Source organism: Danio rerio, chromosome 9, assembly GCF_049306965.1.
Source record: "Danio rerio strain Tuebingen ecotype United States chromosome 9, GRCz12tu, whole genome shotgun sequence".
NCBI classification, from domain to species: Eukaryota; Metazoa; Chordata; class Actinopteri; order Cypriniformes; family Danionidae; genus Danio; species Danio rerio.
Genome location: NC_133184.1, coordinates 29,638,742 through 29,659,483, shown reverse-complemented (window position 1 = coordinate 29,659,483; position 20,742 = coordinate 29,638,742). Strand labels below are relative to the sequence as shown.

General features: G+C 34.6%; 1 protein-coding gene across 5 annotated transcripts in view; it reads left to right on the top strand.

Annotated features, from left to right (window-relative positions):
* Nucleotides 1-20,742, top strand: part of kcnh3 (potassium voltage-gated channel, subfamily H (eag-related), member 3) — a 201,790-nt gene that overhangs the window by 119,158 nt on the left and 61,890 nt on the right. For all 5 annotated transcript variants that reach the window (XR_012385441.1, XR_012385442.1, XR_012385443.1 and 2 more), the window contains exons 2-7: nucleotides 2,434-2,667; nucleotides 9,930-10,064; nucleotides 15,076-15,215; nucleotides 17,011-17,263; nucleotides 18,126-18,283; nucleotides 19,058-19,265. Coding sequence is in view for 2 of the 5 variants with exons in the window: in XM_001919401.8 (XP_001919436.3) it covers nucleotides 2,434-2,667; nucleotides 9,930-10,064; nucleotides 15,076-15,215; nucleotides 17,011-17,263; nucleotides 18,126-18,283; nucleotides 19,058-19,265 (1,128 nt within the window). In the remaining 3 variants the exon portion in view is untranslated. The remainder of the gene's footprint in view (nucleotides 1-2,433; nucleotides 2,668-9,929; nucleotides 10,065-15,075; nucleotides 15,216-17,010; nucleotides 17,264-18,125; nucleotides 18,284-19,057; nucleotides 19,266-20,742) is intronic.

Here is a 20,742-nt window from a genome sequence, read left to right as displayed (position 1 = left end):
GGCTGTTTGGTGTCTGTTAATCATAATATCAAAATGAAACAAATTTGACTTATATTATGTTTTTATTGTTTAGATAGTGAAACAGCAAGCAGGATGAGGTGAAAGAGGTTAAAATGTAACACTGTTCCCTTTGAAGATATACCCATGCATTAGCAGGCAGTTTGTGTTATGTTTATTATTGAATATAGGCTGAGTGAATAGTGTATTGAATAAGCTAAATTGGCTGTAGTGCATGAGTGTGTGTGAATGAGTGTGTATGGGTGATTTCCAATATTGGGTTGTGGCTGGAAAGGCATCTGCTGCATAAAACATGCTGGAATAGTTGGCAGTTCATTCCACTGCGGCAACCCCTGATAAATAAGGGACTTATGCGAAGAAAAATAAATGAATGAATAGTGTATTTTTTAGAACTCAACAAATATCTTTATGTACAGTATACAGAAATTAAATTTAATTAAAGAGATTAAAGTTTGTATTTATTTATTTATTTATTTATTTATTTATTTATTTATTTATTTATTTCCTATATATGGCTTTTGTGTTTTATAGAATATGAGTTGATAAAAATATTGGACTTGCATAGATAGATAGCATTTTGATTGAATTTAGTGGGCCGCTCTGGCCCAAAATGCCAGGGCCGATTTTTTTTTGCCCCAGTCCAGCCCTGTATCGTATGCATGTGCATGACAATTATAATTTTTTAAAGTTTAGATAATGAAACTTTAATTTTTAGCAACTGAAACCTGTTTTCAATGGCGTTTTGCACCCCCGAAATAGTGTTGTTGTTGTTGTTTAAATGGGCTCTAGTTTATCAAATAGCCAGAGGGGGGAATTTAAAGCTGAGCTGAATGTCATGCTTCATTACGGTCAGCAAACCTCACTGTAACACTCAAAAGGATTAGATGATCATATGAACCTGTGATACGTGTAATGTAACAACTGCTGTGTGTGCAGGGGAAGCCTAATCTGATGGCTGCAGACACTGATTCCCTCTTGGCTAGAGGAAGGGTAAAGGTCATCCTGATATCCAAACTTTTTTGATTGGTTTCAGTATTTTATCAATATGTTTGTCTTAAGATGATCTCAAATAAAGACAAAACTGACATTTGGAATATTAGTGTTCAAAATAGAGTTACTCACTTCCACCATTCAAAAATCCTTGAAATCACTGCACACTTGTCATCAGATATTCTTACCAATCAAATGCTTGCTAATAGTATCTACTAATATCCCTTTAACTTCCACTGTAAAGGTCCATTTACATCAACTTTTTATGCATTTTGAGTCTGAAATCGCCACTATTGTTTTGTTCATGTAAACACCTGAAAACAAGAGCCTTTGAAAATGATGTCATGTGCGTGCATACTAAGTGTTTAGGGAGGTGTAGATTAATGGCAAGCTCAAACAACAATATAACAGTGCCAGAGAGCGTGGTAGTGTTGTTGTTTTCTGCAAGTGTGGATTTACTTCAGAATTCACATTTACATCACAACCAACAATAGACGTGCTAAAATCTGGCAATCATTCACATGTAACAGAGTATTCATACAATGCTTGTTAAACACTTGCTTATAAGAAATAATAATAATTCATTCATTCATTTTCTTTTCTGCTTAGTCCCTTTATTAATCTGAGGTCGCCACAGCGGAATGAACCACCAACTTATCCAGCAAATGATTTACACAGCAGATGCCCTTCCAGCTGCAACCCATCTCTGGGAAACATCCATACACACTCATATACTACAGACAGTTTAGCCTACCCAATTCACCTGTAACACATGTCTTTAGACTGTTGGGGAAACCAGAGCACCTGAAGGAAACCCATGTGAACACAGGGAGAATATGCAAACTCCACACAGAAATGCCAACTGACCCAGCCGAAGCTCAAACCAGCGACCTTCTGGCTGTGAGGCGACAGCACTACCTATTGCACCACCGAGTCGCCCTACTAATAATAATGCTAAGCAATATTATTAAACAATAACACAGGTCAGCAAGGACCATAGAACCAATCTGGGCCATTTGAATTCTACACTGAATGCTGGATTTAAAAGTGGAGAAATTGTCAGACAGACTGAGCTTTGTTATTATAGACTCTGGCTGTCATGAATCAGATGCACTTTAGCTCTCTGACTAGGCAGAGTGATATAAACGAAACCCTACTGAGTGTTTTCGAAGGGGGAGGCTACTTAATAGTGCTGTCCTGTCTTCCCATTTCAGTTGAAATAACATCCCCCATCAAACAAAGCTTTTAAAAATCCCTTGAAGATCCTCTAAAGAGTGTGCAATAACAAAAGATATTAAAACTTTGCTGTAAAGTCAGAAAGTCATCTTTCATTCAGGGCTTTTGTAGAATATATTGAACACTGGAACTCATTTGTCATGAGCAGACTCTTATGTCATTGTCTTTGTTTTTGTTTTTCTCTCACAGACAGTAACTTTGTGTTGGGGAACGCGCAAGTCCAGTCTCTCTACCCCATCGTTTACTGTTCTGATGGCTTCTGTGAGCTCACTGGTTATGCCCGTGCAGAGCTGATGCAGAAGAGCTGTGCATGTCATTTCCTCTATGGGCCGGAGACCAGTGACAGGCTGATGGCACAGATCCAGGGTGCACTGGACGAGAGGAGGGAGTTCAAGACAGAACTGGTCTTCTACAAAAAAGGAGGTAGGAGTTTTTTCGTTAACGTCTTTCTCTGCTGCATTATTTATTTTTTTAGCATATATATATATATATATATATATATATATATATATATATATATATATATATATATATATATATGACATAATGTCTAATATATCATAATATCTGTCTATATATCTTTCTATATATCTATTGATCTAGATACAGTATCTAGCTAAAACAATTAATTAATTAATTAATTAATTATTATTTATCTTTAAAGAAATACTAAATTCCTTGTTTATTATTTTTTACATATACTTTTAACTGAATAATATTTTTTATTATTGTTATTTTGTTATTATATGTGGTATAATAATAATAATACCTATTATTATTATTATTATTATTATTATTACATAACCTAAATTTGACACCTGCTTTTTAAGCAAGAAAGGGACTAATTAAAAAAGACTTCAATGCAATTAAAAGCAATTAAAATCACTACAGGTACACTGTTGATAAGGCAAACTCTAAAATCAATTAATCAAAAATTAATTATGTACTGAATTGATTAGAGTGATAAAGCAGACATAGCTGCAGGCATGGAAAAAATGAATTACCACTGAGATGTGAAACAAGGAGAGATACAAAAAAAGACATAAGCTATGTACATCCATCCAAAACATCCATTCCATCTGGAATAGTTTTTCTGATTGGTTTCTTCGGTTGTTAAATCTTGACTAATTCGCCATAAAAACTTTGATTTACTACATTGTGCCTTTCTTTTTTCTCATGTTATGAAATGATTCTACCTCAAATCAATCTCTAGTATAGATTCATTTAGTATATACTATTGATCAGCGATTAGACAGTTTGATAATATATTGTAAGTCTCAGAATTTTTATCGATAATAAAGTGAATGCACAAATTGAATAAATATAATCCGAGCTTGTAATAAAGCAAACTGAAAGGAAAACACATTTACAATTGCTCACTTCAGCAGCAATCATGAGCTCAACCCTCACAGCAGACGACCAAACAAATACCATTTCTGTCCAGACGGCCTATTCATTTGAACAAATTGACTTTAAATCCTGCCTCCTTCTTTAACGTGTGTCTGGAGCAGCTGAGCATAGATTATGATAACATCATGATTCAAGTCTTTTCTCTCCCTCACTGATTTCCCCGGAAAAAAAAAACAAAAAAAAAAACACAATATGCCTTTAAACCAGCCTGGGATAAACAACGGCTCAGAGATGACAGTGATTTCAGAGGCCTTGATTTGTTCCATGTTGAACATGATACACAGAAAGAGCGCAGCGTGTTGGATAGTTAATGCCATGCACATTTTTACCCACCTGCAGTCAAGAGAACACAATTTCATCCATGTACCAGGAGACCACTGTGAATTACTGCGAACATACAGAGTTAGACCTCTGTGTCAAACCATATCAGCCTGGGAAGGATTTGGCAGACCTTAAGAGCTAAATGTTTTCTTGCGAACACAGCAGCGTTGAAAACCGATTTCTCAAACGATTCACTTCAATTTAGCATTCATGCCACATGCATTATTGGGAATTTGCCCCCCTGATGCCTAAATTCAGAGAGTCCGATTCATTCATTTGGCTGGTTTGTAAGAGATACTCTGAAGCCGTTTGTTGTGTTATATCAAAGAGAATAGGCAATTTGTGTGTTCTATCCAGTTGGTAAGGGCTGGTTGTGGATTGTCTAAACAGCAGTCCGAATGCTTCCTCTGTTATTCTGCCTGTGTGCATCAGTCACAACAGGCCTCCTGTCAGTTTGTCACCAAGTCAAAGGACTTCTAAATGCTGTGGCGTTCACTGAACACGTCTCATGGCCTCCAGGTTCAGTTTTAGGTTGTACACGGTTCAAAGGGAATAGAAGATCATAGTTACAAGACTGCTGTAAACTCCCTCTGTTGCTCAGCTGCCATGTTGCATTGAGACACTGTCAGTCCTGTGGAAGATGAAGAGCTCACGAGTCTGTCAAATGCACATGCAATGATCGCATTGATTTAAGCAAATAAAACAGTACCAAATAAAGAAAAATAAGAAAGAAGGTTCAAAATACTTTAAAAATTTGCCTTCAAAGATATCCAAATTATGTTCTTAGGAATGCATTTTACTAATCAAAATTTTTTTCAAAATAACTTCACGGGACATGATCTATACTTAAAGGTCCTCTGAAGTACTTTGAAATGTGCATTTTTATTCAATATCTGACATATTCCAACTGAAAAATTAAGAGGGACCTAGAATTGCACCCCCCCTCCCCATTTCAAAAAGTAACCAATAGCGTCTTGTTTTTATTACAGTTCTGCCAGTGAAAGTGGTTGGTTCAAATAAAAAGCAAATGAGAAGCATCTTGAAGGGAGCGGGACATGTTAGAGAGCATTTGATTGGTCAAGATTTAATGAGAAACTGAAGTATGAAGTGATGTGAAAAAAAAACATTGATCCATTTAGACGGAAGTGACAAACTGCAAGCTTTAAATGTTTATATTAATTTTAGATCTCCTAAATGCAGATTGTATCACTGTTTTGTAGCACACCAACATATAGATGTCCTCAAAACTAACAGACTAAAATTAACATCTAAAATTGTTTTATTTAAATTTCATGGGACCTTTTATATATTTTTTTATTTTATTTATTTATTTTTTTTTTAAAGAAAAATCTACAATTTTGACCCATATAATATATCATATGTATACCCTTATTTTGGCTATTTTTGGCTAATCCAACTAATATGCTATTTTGTGCTTCAGGGTCACATATAACGTTTTATGAAGCATTAAAACACAGAGTAAAATATATAGGATCATAATATGATTTATGTTAAGAAATGAAAAAAAGTTAAACATTTTTCAAATAAACAACCAAAAACATTTTAGATTAAGTCAATGCCAGTCCTTGCGCCCTACCCCGCTGCACATTTTGTATGATTTTTTTTTTTTTTTTTTACGTCGGATGTTTTTTCTTATTTGGACTCCATGGGTCATTCTGCCATTTCAGTTTGAAGGAAGCCTACACTGTATGTTTCATTCAAAAGGCATTTTACTGTGTGATACGTAATTTTATATTTATTTCCAGAGGTATATTATGTCACATTTCACGTTTCTCTAGCAAGATGCTGCAGACAGTGTTGTGTTGCAAACACATGAATGAAAGTTCCGAAGTGAAATAAAGGTTTCACGTGTTCAGGTAGAGCGCAATGAGCGAGAAGGAACTAGGGAACAATGCACACTGGCTAGGGACCTGTCAAGAACATCTAATGAGCCTGTTAACTAAATCAGGTGTGTTAAATAAGAGAGACATCCAAGTCATGCAGATCAGTGGGGCTCAAGGACCAGGATTGAGAAACTCAAGTGTACTATAAAGCAAGTTGCAATGGTAAGGGTGATTTGATTCAGCTTGATTTAAGGGAACAACCTCTTTTTTTATCAGTGCAATGTCCTGGGCATTGCTAAAGAGCTAGTTTATGTTTGTTTACACTTCTTCTTTGTCATCCCACACCCCAATTTTGTACCATTAAATAACGAAATACAGCAAAATATTTAGAAAAACAAACATTTGAATATGTCAGAGTGAACTAAAGTGTAAGTTTTAGTTGTTTTTTGGTTTGTTAACGGAAAAGGGCGGGGCTTATGACTTTGTGGGGTGGTGGGGTGGGGGGTGGTTAGGGGGTTGATTGATCGAAATATATTTGCTTTCATCCACTTTTCAGGACCTATGAATAACACTTCATACAATGCATTTACTAGTTACATGCATAAGTAAGTGCATTATGACTACCAAACATACATAGAAAATTTTGCAAACAAGTTTATCCTTAATCACACATCTTGTTTTCTTGTCTATATATAAAGCTAGAATATAAATGTCGTATATTTAATGTAATTGTATTGTTTGCATTTTTTACTTATATTTTTAGATTATATTATATGTGTATCTGTATTTATTGTAATTTATTTTTAAAATTCTACTTTTTGTGTTAATATTATATGTTAGGCACCTAGGGTCTGAGAGTAATGCAATTTTAATTCTCTTAAAAAAATGAATGCACACTGTTGGTTTGGCGTACAATGGAAGTTTATTTAATTCATTGAAGAGCTGTTATGAGGTTCAGGAGTTGCATCTGACCTTTTAGGCCAATAATTATCATCGCATTCATTGTGCAGTGAAACTAGCATCTGATTAATCATTCAAACAGCAGTTGATTTCAGCTGTTCATCACGTGTGGAACAAATCAATTTATCGTATTTAGCTATTGTCAGTGGCACATGCTTTATTCATAGCTTTGCATATTGCTGCTTTCGGCATTAAGTAGTTTGTTTTGAATATATTGCTCATTGCATTATACGGTGTATGGTCTCTGGCTTTTTTTTATTGAAATTTACTTCTCTTGACTCAAGCTGTGCTTAATGAAAGGTCTTGGTGATTTACACACAAACACACACACACAAATGCACACACACACACACACATGCAGACACACCAATGTGTATCATTAGGGACTCCAACCTCCAACCAAGCATTTCTACCCCTTTCTTTCCATTTCCCTCCATCTCGATTTAATGAGGCATGGCATGATGCTGCGGCATAATGTTGAGCAGCTGCAGAACAATGTTGGAGAACCTGCGGCAGACGTGCATATGCACACACACCACACAAGAGGGAATTCTGCGCTCAGCAGTCATGACGTGTTCTGCTCACCTGTCAAAAAACACATTTATAAACTTAGAGAGAAGCAGCACATGGGTTACTGACAGTCATAAGCAGAAAATTAGACCAAATTTAATGTCTCGGAAAAACAAGTGCTTAGACAAATCAGAGCGCTCAGCATAAAAAGCTTAATTGTATATGAACATGTTATGAAGATATCATTTACTGTTTAAGCGTTTTTGTTTCATATGCAAACACAAAAAGTGAAACTGCATCTTTTAATGTATGAATACTGGATTTTTTTAGGTGAAAGAGAAATGCCAGAACAATGCAGAGTTTAATTTTGCATTCAAAAAAAAAGTCTGTGTTTAATGCATACTTTTAAAAATGTGTTTTGACAGTATGACTGTACCAATAGCGTTAAGTAATTGAATAAACCTCTTTACAACTTCACCTCCTGTCAATATCTACTGTCTTGTTATTATAAAGGTAAAATACAGCAAAAACTCTTAAAAAAAAACATTTGGCAGTATCATCAAATATACATTATACTTTATGCATTAAAATGATATCTAGAATGTACAGTAGAGCTGCACAATATTGGAATAATCTGATACTATGATGTTTTTTTCTGTGATAAATATTTAGATATGAATACAGTCTCTCAACATTAACTCATTTTACGGTTTTTACTGTGGAGTCTAACAGTATTCAGGTACAGAAATTGAATAATGCAAAAACATACTTTTCATATGTTGCTTTGTCTCGTTAAAATATAAAACATTCTTGGAGCAAGTAAAATATTGTTTTGTTTTCACCTTCAGAAGGAGTCAGTCAAAATAAGGAGTTCTTCCTTAAAGGGCACCTATGATGAAAATGTAAGCTGTTTGGACAGAACTGTCTGTATGTATAGTGTGTCCACTGTCATATTGGAGTGAAAGAAACCCAACAAGTCTCTTTTTTAAAATTTCCTGATGTTAAAATACCCAAATCCCAGTGATTTTGAGGTCCACCACAACTTGACGTAGTAATGTGGTTTTCACCCAGCAAATTGATTAATTGATGCGATGTTTCTATAATAACATGTACACACGTCGACAGAACATTGTTTTGCAAATGAACTGGGATTAAAATATGTGTTACAACTCTCTGTGATTTACAAGTTTTAAAAACATTACATTGTTTGTAATAAAGATAGTAAAATTGCAGTGTAATTCTTAACCGCTATAATCACCACAGCTGCGTCATGTCAGTAAATGCTAACATATCTGTTTATGTGTGTGTGTGTGTGTGTGTGTGTGTGTGTGTGCGTGTTTGCGTGCATGTGTGTGTGTGTGTGTGTGTGTGTGTGTGTGTGTGTGTGTGTGTGTGTGTAATGCAAACTGCATTTGTGTGAGATTCATCCTTTCAGAAAGGCTTGAATAAGCTCCACCACAAATACACACAATAAACTTAATGGGTATTTTTGACTAATAAGCTGTATTTCAGCTTCATCCGGGTCTGGCTCTGTCACTGACTGCTGTTTATCTGATGTAATGCATGAATGAGAAGCAGACATGCATGTGGGAACGGTGGGCGGGGAGAAGCAGCTCAGTTGGATTTAAAGCCACAGGATACAAAAACAGCTACAGTATACGACAAAATAGGCAGATTCTAGAGGCTATAATAAATTATACGATGGGTATGTTGACCTGAAACTTTACAGGAGACACCAAAAGCTTGTTATACATCTTGAAAAAGGGCTGAAATTGGTGCCCTTTAAAACAAGCTAAGTTATTTGCTGCTGGGATAAATCAAACAATCTTGTTTTCACTTTAAAAAGTAGACATTTGGATTAGAAACAAGAAACTAAATATATTTATTTATTTTTATTTATTTATTTATTTATCTATTTTGCATAAATTGTATAAATTCCATATAAATACAGTAATTAAATACAATTCTGTAGCTCCTGGTGTATAATTTACACTCAATATGTGGATGCGCACATTGTGATTTTAATGCTGAAACGATATATTGTGCAACTCTAATGTACAGTTTATACTTAGGATTTTTTTTTTCAATATGCACCATTGTTTAGAATGTTTTAAACGTATTTATTTGACCTTCATATTGACTATTGTAGTGTTAACCCTAACCGTGAAACTCAGAGCTGAGCATAACAACAAAATCCACTCGTTGGTGTCCTTTGTTGAGTAGTTTTCTTTATCAATTTTCTTTATTTGCTTGCTATTATCTAATGTATTTGTATGATGTGCTCCTATCAGACAGCAGAGTAAAGCACTTTAAATGACAGTGACTTTGATTTGTCCTTCTGTGCTGCCTTTGATATTTAGCAAGTCTAAGAAGTGCAAAAATGTTTGTTTTTTTTTCTCTGTATTTCTACATTTACTCAAGGTACACAGTGAGTCTTATGGGAAATGAAGCCATTACAGCCAACTGAGACAACCACTGACAAAACTAAATCTGATTTAAACTAAGAGAAATAAGCAGGAAAGCTTAAACACGTTAAACATAAAGTCTGGTCTACCTGTAAATGCCTGTCAATAAATGTGTGTCAATATTGAATGTTCATGTTGAATGTTAACTCTCAGATGCTGTGTTGTGTTGTGGCAGGAACTCAGTTCTGGTGTCTTCTGGATATCGTGCCCATTAAGAATGAGAAGGGAGAGGTGGTGCTCTTTCTAGTGTCACACAAGGACATTACAGACAACAAGAAAGACCAAGATGAAGAGCAGAGCCCAGAAAGAGGTGAGCAACTCAATACAGTCAAAAAGTTTAGAATCACCAAGAAACGACACTCAATAGAACGTCCCTATGCAACAGCAGCACCCAGCGATTCCGCCATTCTGGAGTGAAAGCGGTCGACAGTCCATTGAATCTTATTGCTGTGGCAATGGCAAGCAGCTGCTTTATTTTTTATTTATTCATTTAAAAAGCGCATTAAAGCTAAAATACAACATGAAAGACAACAATACAACACTTAAAATCATATACTGGTAATTATCAGCACTTTTAATAGTTTATTTTACAGACTTATTGTTTAATATATTAACCATACTTGTTTTCTTGAAACTGTCAATTTTAGGTGAATTTACTTTAAATTACTTTAATTTAATAGTTTACACACTGGCTTAATACATATTAATACTGACATGTTAAATTAAATTAACATGACTTTCAAAATGAGATGTTGATAACAGTTTAACAGTACTTTTTGTTGGAGTATTATATTATAATAGTGCATGGTATTTTTATGTGTTGTCTGATAAAAAAAGACTATAGAAATAAAGATGAGTTCAAGTGATTAATGTCCAATTAAATTTACATTTTAATTGTACAATTTTTAAACAATATTGTGAAATAAAAACTTAAAATAAATATTATACTTTGCTGTGATGCTTATATTCACTAATTAAAAACTATAACAGTGAACAGCTATTATCAAAAAAAAAAAAAAAATTGTATTTTACCTCGTAGTTCCTCATTAAAGCTTTAATGTACAGCACAGGTGGTTTAAAGAGCTCAAAACCAACACACAGCATTTGCTTGTTGACCCAGTCTCTCGGATACCTTCTGTAATGAGGCCAACCTTTCAAAATGCACAATGCGAACACAATTGTACTGTTTTGTGTAGAACAAAGAAAACAATGAGGAAAAGAGAGAAAAGCGAGAAAGTCATAATGTGTAAAAAGCCTCTGTGTGTATACAGTAAAAGTACAGAAGCAAAGTGCTCAATAACAAAGAGAGAATGACTTCAAAAGGGTAAATTATCCTTTTATGCACACAGCACCACTTTCAGCCTCGTATGGGATGCTCTACAAAGCGTATTACAAGATGATTATGCCTATCTCGGCTTAATTCCACTAATATTCATATGCGCACATACACCTCCAACACCTGTGCTGTGAATGTCATACTTCGCAAGCTCTTTTTCTCTTTCTCTCTCGTTCTTGGCTCCAGAATCCTGATTTTTCGGATGCTTCGATATACAGGCCAGCAGCATCTCCTGCGGTGCTCGCTGTTACAGTAATCCTGACACTTCTCTTCCCCAGAGAGATAGAGAACGGTAGACTGATAAACAGAGAGATGAGGAAAGCTTGGCACAGAGGTGTGAAGCTCCCTTTAGTGGCCTGAGCTCCAGCCAATGCATGGTACTGTTCATTTGGCTGAGGGATGAACATTGGACTAGGAATAATTTATAGCTGGTGAATAATGTCAACTCATTAAAAGTGGATATTTGGAATCGGTTAAGATAGAGCGAGAGTTGCCTTCCTAATTATGCTGTTTAAGCCAAATAAAGCGTGGTTGGAGTTATGTAATGAAGGGACAAAAGCCAGTAAATGTAATATAGAGGGATGGAATTGGGATTTGGATGTAAGTTGAAGTAAATTGGTAGGTTTGTTAGACATTAAGATGCAAGAAGTTGACAGATGGCTCTCTTCAAATTAATGTTGTAAACTGAAGACTTCAATTAAAATCAACACTTCAGCTGATGGGAATTAACATGCTAGTTCGGAAATGAAAAGAAAGGGCATTTTCTGTCATGGTTTCCCGTATTTAATTTTCATAAAAGGCATAGTTCACCTAAAAAGAAACATTTATTTACTAACCCTCGGGTTATCCAAGATGTAGGTGACTTATTTCTTCCTTGGTGATTCATAAAATGTCAACATCAATGGCCACTTTGAGAATCAAAATAACATAAACTCATAGCTCCTGGCAATATGATTCTGAACATATTTTTACAGCATTATAACCTTTAATTCACAGCCTCTGCAAACAGTCCTCCTCATCTCATCCATTGTAGTCTGGGTTCATGAGTAATAATGTTGTAAATAATGTTATTAGATATAATCATATAGCCTCAATATATCATTAGGAGTGATGGGTATTAATTTAGTTTTGCTTGCATATGTTTGTATATGTTTGACTTGCATTTATGTGTCACCAAGAGCCATGGTTGAAAAAAGCCAAACACATTATCTTACATAAAAATGAAATGACACTGGGAAAAAGTGTTGAATACATGAAGAAAGTGAGATGTAAATACAAATAGAAAGCCCAGACAGCTGGTGAAATCTCTCATTAGTTAAAAAGCAACCTTGTCAGATGTCAATATAAATTAATATTAGCTGCAACACCTACAGTTGAAGCCAGAATTTCCCTAAATAAATCCCCTGAATTATTAGCCTGTAGGCTATCGAAAAAATATATAGCTTAATGGGGCTAAGAATTTTGTCCTTAATTTTTTTTAATTAAAAACTGTTTTTATTCTAGCCAAAATGAAACAAATAAGACTTTCTCCAGAAGAAAAAAATATTATCAGACATACTGTGAAAATATTCTTGTTCTGTTAGACATCATTTGGGAAATATTTAAATAAGAAAAAAAAAATCAAAGGGGGTTTAATAACTCTGATTTCAACTGTACATTATCAGATAATGAAGGTGAAACCAGAGTGTACGTTTCAGCAGTTATAAAAGGTAGTAAAAAAAAACAATACAGTGGAACGATATAACATTAAATAAGTAATTTTTAAGAGACAGGTCACCCAAAACTGAAAATTCTCTCGTTTTTTACAACCAAGCCCTCACTCTTGCAAACCTGTTTGAGTTTAATTCTTCTGTTGTACAAAAAATATATATTTTAAATAATGTTGGAAACATGTAACCATTGACTTTCATAGTATTTGTTTTTCCTACTATGGATGTCACAGGTTACCACACTGAAAGAAAAAATATTCAAAGATGATTCCTTGGATTTACAAAAAAATATGTATGTAAAGTGGTTGTAAACAATTCATTTGGGTTTAATTTAAACAAACAAATTAAGTTGAACATTGCTACATTTAATTTGCTTGTTTAAATCAGTTTCAGTTTAGTTTATAACATTTCCCAGAATGTCTTCTTTTGTGTTTACCAATAGAAGGAAATGTAAACGGGTAAGAAATGCAATGTTCCACACAATTTATTCATGTTGTCCCAACACAAATTAAGTAAGTTAACTTAACACTTTTAACAAATGTATATGGATTGAGCATACAACAATTAAGTTGTCCCAATGAATTATCAAGAATTGTGTTGATTAAGCTCATTTTAATTAAGTAGTTTAAACGAGCAGCAAAATATATATATTTTTTGAGTGAACCACTTGAGGGAGTGTAAATAAATATTGAGTAAATTTTCATTTTTGGTCATCTTTTTAAGGAATAATTAAATGATCAGTTTTAGTAGTATTTATAATATTACTAAATTACAATGCAAAACAAAAATGTTGCACTGTACACTATTAATTTCTGAAAATTGTTGGATTTTTCCTGTAGATCTGGGATTTTATAAAAGAAATTTATGTAGGTATAGTAAATGGAATAAAATTAATTATTTGGGTGGTTAACTATCGCTTTAAATCAAATGCTGGTCATTATGCATTAAAATTAGGCCCCCTCTCACTGTCTGAACATTCCTGGTGCTGTAGATACAGTATAATGGCAACACAGGCTCATTGTAAAAATGTACCCATTTATACATTTCTGGATAGTGCAAATTATGTAGCCAGAGATACGTATGGCTACATTTCGTCTTAAGAAACAAACACTCCGGGGGCAGTTGAGGGTACCGACTACCACGCTATCATGCTACCAGCAGACCACTTACCTCTGTGTGGACGGCTATTCCGTGGTAAAAGTTTGCCCATTAGCTTGCCAAGTACGTTGGTGGACTTGAGACGCAGAGAGGAGTTTAGTCCGACAGCGACAATTTCTATTTGAAAAAAAATAAACAAGTAAATAAATGGGTGAAACATGGTAAAATCTGAAACATAGGAAAGATTAGGCAGCTCAGAGGGCTTTTCTTTTTCTGCATTGCCTTATGTAACACTGTTGGTTGGGTTTATGGAAGGGGATGGGTGGGTGGGTTAATCTGTGCTTTTGAAAACACTATTCATTTGGTTTAAGGAAAGGGGGTGGGTGAGGGGGATCAGTCAGTCAGTCAGTCAGTCATTCAACAGCGGCCTCTGGTGGATTTGCACAAAAACAGCACGTGCAAATGGCACTCATGAGAAAATTGTGAGATCTGCAAAAGCGTATATAGCAGCCTCTGGTGGATTCGTAAAAAACAAACACTGCAACAAAAAAAACCTACCTCCTGGGATGTAATTTGTACTCTTCAGAAACGTATACAGTGGTACGCATCAATAATGAGCTTGGGTTGCATAATGAGAGACTAATAGCCTTCACAGAGAAAAGGAGAACAAGCGCAAACAGAGAATACCATTGAATTACAATCAGAATTATCATCTTTTTCCTTTTTAAGAGCTTCCAAAGGCTTTAATTGTCTATTATAAATTTGGCTGTTTATTTCCCACAGTGTAATCTAGCTGTGCGCACAATTGTTCAATTGTTCTGCTGTTCTTCCACTGGATGCAATTCTCTTCTGTCATATTTACAGACCCTTGATAAACTAATGAATGCAAATGTAATTTGTATTGAGCAGGCAGCATGTGCTAATGGGTAAATGTAATCATGATTTCAGTGTCAAGTTGTGTTTGTTCAGAGGTTTATGGACGAGACATTTCTAATAATCCCAGTGTAGAAATCCTGCAAATTTGCATTCATGTTCTACTGATTTACAGAAAGTTACTTTTTTTGGTTTATTGGGAATGGGCTAACTTAATGTTATTTGTGTGGTATTTTGTTGGGTTAAACAACTCAGAAATTAAAAATGAAATGGACTAACATGATTTATGGATGTGCTCTGTGCAGACGAGGAGACGGGGTTGGAGGTGCACAAGGTCACACGGCCACCGGGCTTCAATGCCAACCGGCGGCGCAGTAGAGCTGTGCTTTACCAGCTGTCTGGACACTTGCAGAAACAAGACAAGAGCAAACTCAAGATCAATAATGTAAGAAACACTTAAACAGTTATTTTGCTATAAGCAACATGTTTTCCAGTAAATGCTCTATGATTTTATATAAATCTAAGATTAGTTTAAGAAATATTACTGTGTATAAAACAATAAATGACCCCTAGCATTTTGATGGTTCCCTTCAGACATTATATTGAGTACTTTTTAAAAGATGCTTGGATTTCCACATCAATGTGGATAAAATATAGACAAACCCAACCATGGTTGTTTTTGAAATGATACTTTTGGGTTAAGTTTGTCCATAATTTACAACCCAACATTGTTTTTAGAATAACTTAAAAAGTATGTCAACTCATCATTCCTAATGCTTTGTTTTGCCATTCTGTTGACTATAACTAACTTATTATACTAACCAATTAACCAGTTATGCAATTAACGGCAGGTATATAGTTACTAACACTTGAAAAATATGATAGGTTGAGTTAACTTAGAAAACCTGTGGAAATTAATTGCCTATAAAGCAAGCAAAGTAGTTAATGATTTTTCAGTTGAAACAACTTACTATCAATAACATAATTTGTTTATCTGTAGGTTGTCTGTTGGTAACTAAACTTTGCAAATTGGAATTATTTGAGTACTTAATAATCTGATGAACTTAGACATTTATCTCAATGCTTTATTAAAAATGACGGTAACACTTTAGTTTAGGTTACAATTTATTCTATTAACTACTGGCTATTATTATTAAGATCTTATCTTTTCATTAGTAGTTATAAAGTATGATCTTATTCTACATCCCTAATCCTACCCAAAACCCAAACCCAAATTATACTATACTATTAATAAACAGTTATTTACTAGTTTATTAAACTAAATTCAAAATTTGACATTTGCTTTTTGTTCAAATTACTGCATGTATTTAAATTGAGCTGAAACAACACAATTCTTGTTTTTTTTTTTTTTTGGGACAACTTTATTGTTTTATGTTCAATCTACATACATTTGTAAAAACTAATAAGTTAACTTAACTCCTTAATTTTGTTCCAACACAAATGCATTGAAATCCAGTATTTTTTACTATTTAGTAATGCTAGGTTATGGTTTGTTAATATTGAGATTGAGAGTTGTGACCTAAACTAAAATGTTACCAAAATAAAAATGTGTTAGACTGACAAAAGAGTGTTGGGACATTTAATGAGGTGCATTTATTGGGCAGCAATATGCATGTTTTTGTTATTTACATTTATTAATCTACAAACCCTTGTCAAACACAGTCTACTAATATAAATTAAATGATTCCTAACCCTAACTAAATTATCAATTAACTTCATTTATTCATTAGTAGCACACATGCAAAAATCAAAGTAGCTGCCAAATAGACATCATTGATTTAACAGCTATAAAATGGAGGAACATTTAGCATAACATCAATGTTCTTTGGCCCATCCTTGACTTAAATAAAGGCTCTACTCTTCAGCACAATAGTAGCACTATAAAGTCAAAGATAATTTTAATATGAAACCCAGCATCCTAACAGACCTTTTTGAATATTATCTGTACAAAAACAAAATCTATAAAGAAGACCATCAAAATAAATGTAACCAAATGCCCTTGTAAAGATACAATCAATAGATAGCAATGCTGTATTCAGTTCTAAGGGAAGAATCCATGTGACATTTCAGGCCAATTATTGCTTCTTCTTTACAAAATATTTGGATTAATTCATTTGTCATGACTGAGCAGCACACATAACACAGTTTCTGTCAAAATGTCGAATTATAGATGCAACTAAAATCCAATTAATCATTTCTGAACATTGTTTTTGATTTAGAACATGTTTGGCGAGAAGCCGCCCATACCAGAGTACAAAGTGGCAGCCATTCAGAAAAGCCGTTTCATTCTTCTCCATTACGGCACCTTCAAAGCAGGCTGGGATTGGCTCATCCTGTTAGCAACCTTTTATGTAGCAGTTACTGTGCCCTACAATGTCTGTTTCACCGTCGTTGGAGGGCGAGATGAAGCATCAACCCCTAGAAGTCCACCGAGTGTGAGCGACATTCTGGTGGAAATTCTTTTCATGTTAGGTAATGAACAAACTACAGTCCTAGTCTTTTTGTACAATCATTACCATCATTAAAATGTTTTTTAAAACCATATTGTGTTATTAAATCGCCCAGATGCCAAACAAATCTGTTATTGTTCAGGTTTGCACTCATATTTCTGAGTCAGTGTTTTGTGTCATATTGCCAGACATCTTTTAGTTACTCAGAGATTGTAAAAAGTTCTAGATGTTGCTAAGCCAACATCATAAAAAAACACACCTACTGTAGCCATTCTAAAGCATTTCTTAGAAACTTGAAAGCAAAATGAAGAGATTCTGAAGGACATTGCTGTTGAATTCTGATATAACTCTGAAGACCCACTGTTAAACTGATTTACTAAGTTAGATTTCTATCTGTAGCAGTTTATACTGTATATAAATATACAGTAGATATTCATATAAACATATTCATTAGAGAAAACATCAAATTTTCAAAACATTACCATTGTTTTACAAGTCTGCTATGTGCAATTAAGCTTTTTAGCACTGCATAAAAGCTGTTAGTGTTTAATGACAGAATCGTTTTCTGTTCATTACACAGATTCATAATGCAAAGCAATTCTAGATCATTAAAACATTTGCATAAAAAAAGAAAAATCTCCAACATAAAACATTGCTTTTAGCTGTGTTGGTTTGAAAAGTGTCCAAAGTCCTTTACTAAACTGAACTTATCATTTAAATTATATTGCTGTTGTTACAACTTTCATTGAATAGCATTATAGCCACTAGATCTCAGCCCAAACTGAACATTTGAATCATATATTAAATCAAATACAGTTTTCTTTGCTATAATTACTGAATGTCAGTGTCTTCTGTAATTTATTTTTTTTCTTTCTTTGTTACAGATATTGTACTAAACTTCCGCACCACATTTGTGAGCACATCAGGCCAGGTGGTATATGATGCTCGCTCTATATGTGTGCATTACGTCACCACCTGGCTCTTTGTGGACCTGATTGCTGCGCTGCCATTTGACCTGTTGTATGCCTTCAATGTCAGTGTGGTAAGTGTTTAATCAACTTATTTTTTGGTTACTTTTGTGCCAACTGATCCATCTTTATTACCTATACTACCTGGCAAAAGTCATGATGTGGATCCCCGTTGTAAGAGCAACAAATTATAACTTGACTACTAGTTGATCATTTGGAAAAGTGGCAGAAGGTACATGTAGATTTCTCTGATGAATCAACAACTGCATCCCAATCATCACAAATACAGCAGAAGACATACAAGAACCCGCATGGAACCAAGATTTTCACAGAAATCAGTCAAGTTTGGTGAAGGAAAAACATGGTTTGGGGTTACATATGTATGGGGGCACATGAGAGATCTGCACTATGGATGGCAAAATCAACAGCCTGAGGTATCAAGACATTTGTATTCTGTACTGTACATTACTTCTGTTAAGTTACAAGACTTTTGTCTAGGCAAAGTCAGAACTTTGTGTCCTAATTATAAATAATTAAAAAATAAAGGCATGATCATATTTTATTTTGGTAAAATAAGCGTAATCTAGAGGCCTTTGCCTTTCATGTAAGCCACTTCTGATACCAAATAACCAGCTTGAAGTCAAGTAATTATTTGCTGTTTCTAAAACTTGCATAGGCAACAAGACTTTTGTCAGGTAGTGTATATATTAGTTTTGCTTTTTAAAGCAATTTTATCAGGCCTTTCACAGAGCTTTGTGGTACAACACATTTCATATACTGTTGGCATGGTCATTTTAAATACTTATTTATTTTATGTGTTCTTTTTGATATATTCAATCTCTGTTTAGTACTTCGGGGTTCATCTGTTGAAGACGGTCCGATTGTTACGGCTTCTACGCTTGCTACAAAAGCTGGAGCGCTACTCCCAATACAGTGCAGTAGTGCTCACATTACTCATGTCCATGTTTGCCTTGCTGGCACATTGGATGGCCTGTGTCTGGTACATCATTGGCCGCAGCGAGATAGAGAACAACAGCCCTGGTTCATGGGACATTGGTGAGTCTCATATTTACAAGCTATCATCATAACTGTATCAAGAGATGCTTTGTAAGCTAATATTGAACTGAGCATCAAAGTTATATAGATTTGTCTCCAAACAATTTTTTATTAAGCCACATACTTTTAATGAAATGAAAATCAACAATTATAGAGAAAAAAAAGTACTGTGAAGTGTGGCAGCTAACACATAGGTAAGTGCTATCTGTCTAACAGATACTAGCCTTGTTTTTTTAGCCTAAATTGGAAACATTTTATTTGTTTTCACATGTCAAAAACGTATTTTCACAGTGTCACATACACAAGGATCATTATTAAGTAAGTTCTTTACATTGAGAATGAAGGGGTGACCCAGTGGCTCAGTGGTTAGTAGCACTATTGCCTCACAGCAAGAAGATTGCTGGTTCGAGTTCCATCTGGGCCAGTTGGCATTTCTATGCAGAGTTTGTGTGTTCTCCCCATGTTAGCGGGGGTTTCCTCCAAGTGCTCCAGTTTTCTTCACAGTCTAAAGACATGCTCTATAAGTGAATTGTGTAAAATATATTGGCTGTAGTGTAGGATTGAGTGTGTATGGGTGTTTTCCAGTACTGGGTTTTGGCTGGAAGGGCATCTGCTGTGTAAAACATATGCTGAAATAGTTGGCGGTTCATTCCGCTGTGGTGACCCCTGATAAAATAAGATACTAAGCTGAAGGAAAATGAATGAATGAGTATTGAGAATGATCTGCAACCTCTTCATGTGTTAAAAAAGACTTTGAAAAAGACTTTCTATTAAAATATCTTGAATTTGGGCTTTTCAATACAGGTGCAAATGACATTTCAAACCAGGTAGACACGTGAAAAAAAATAAGCCATGCAAAATGCACCTTTTCAGAGGGACAGAGCAATTTCTCTGTCTCTGCGAACAGCACAGCTCTGCAGAACTGATGAGATTTTATTTCAGTCTCTGATTTAAAACATTCTCTTCATGTCTTGTGTCAAGTCTGAACAAACGTACCTTTTTATGTTTGTTCTTGTGAATTACAGTATCAGTTTGAGTTAAAAATGAACCTCTCTCTTAATCTCCCACATGCTGTCCTCTAAATGAAAGAGAAGAAAACAGACCAAGGGTAAATTAAATGGCTGTGGAGAGAGAACGGTGCGTGGTGACATTGATTTGATCTAGACAGCATTAATCTCATATGTCCTGTTTTATCAAAGGTCATTGCTTTTTTTTCCTTAACCTAAGGTAAACTCATAGTTAATACAAAAGGTATTTTAGGAGTCCTATAAATTAATTTCAGTCCTTGTCCTCTAATTTGATTAGACTTTTTTGCAGTACATGATGTAATGAGTGCACCATTAAATAGTTAATTTATAGAAAAAAGCTAATTTATTTGGGAACAAAACATGTGAGTTATTGAATCATTCATTCATTCATTCATTCAACTGATTCGATCTGAAACACTAATCCATCATGTCACTGTGGAGTAATGTTC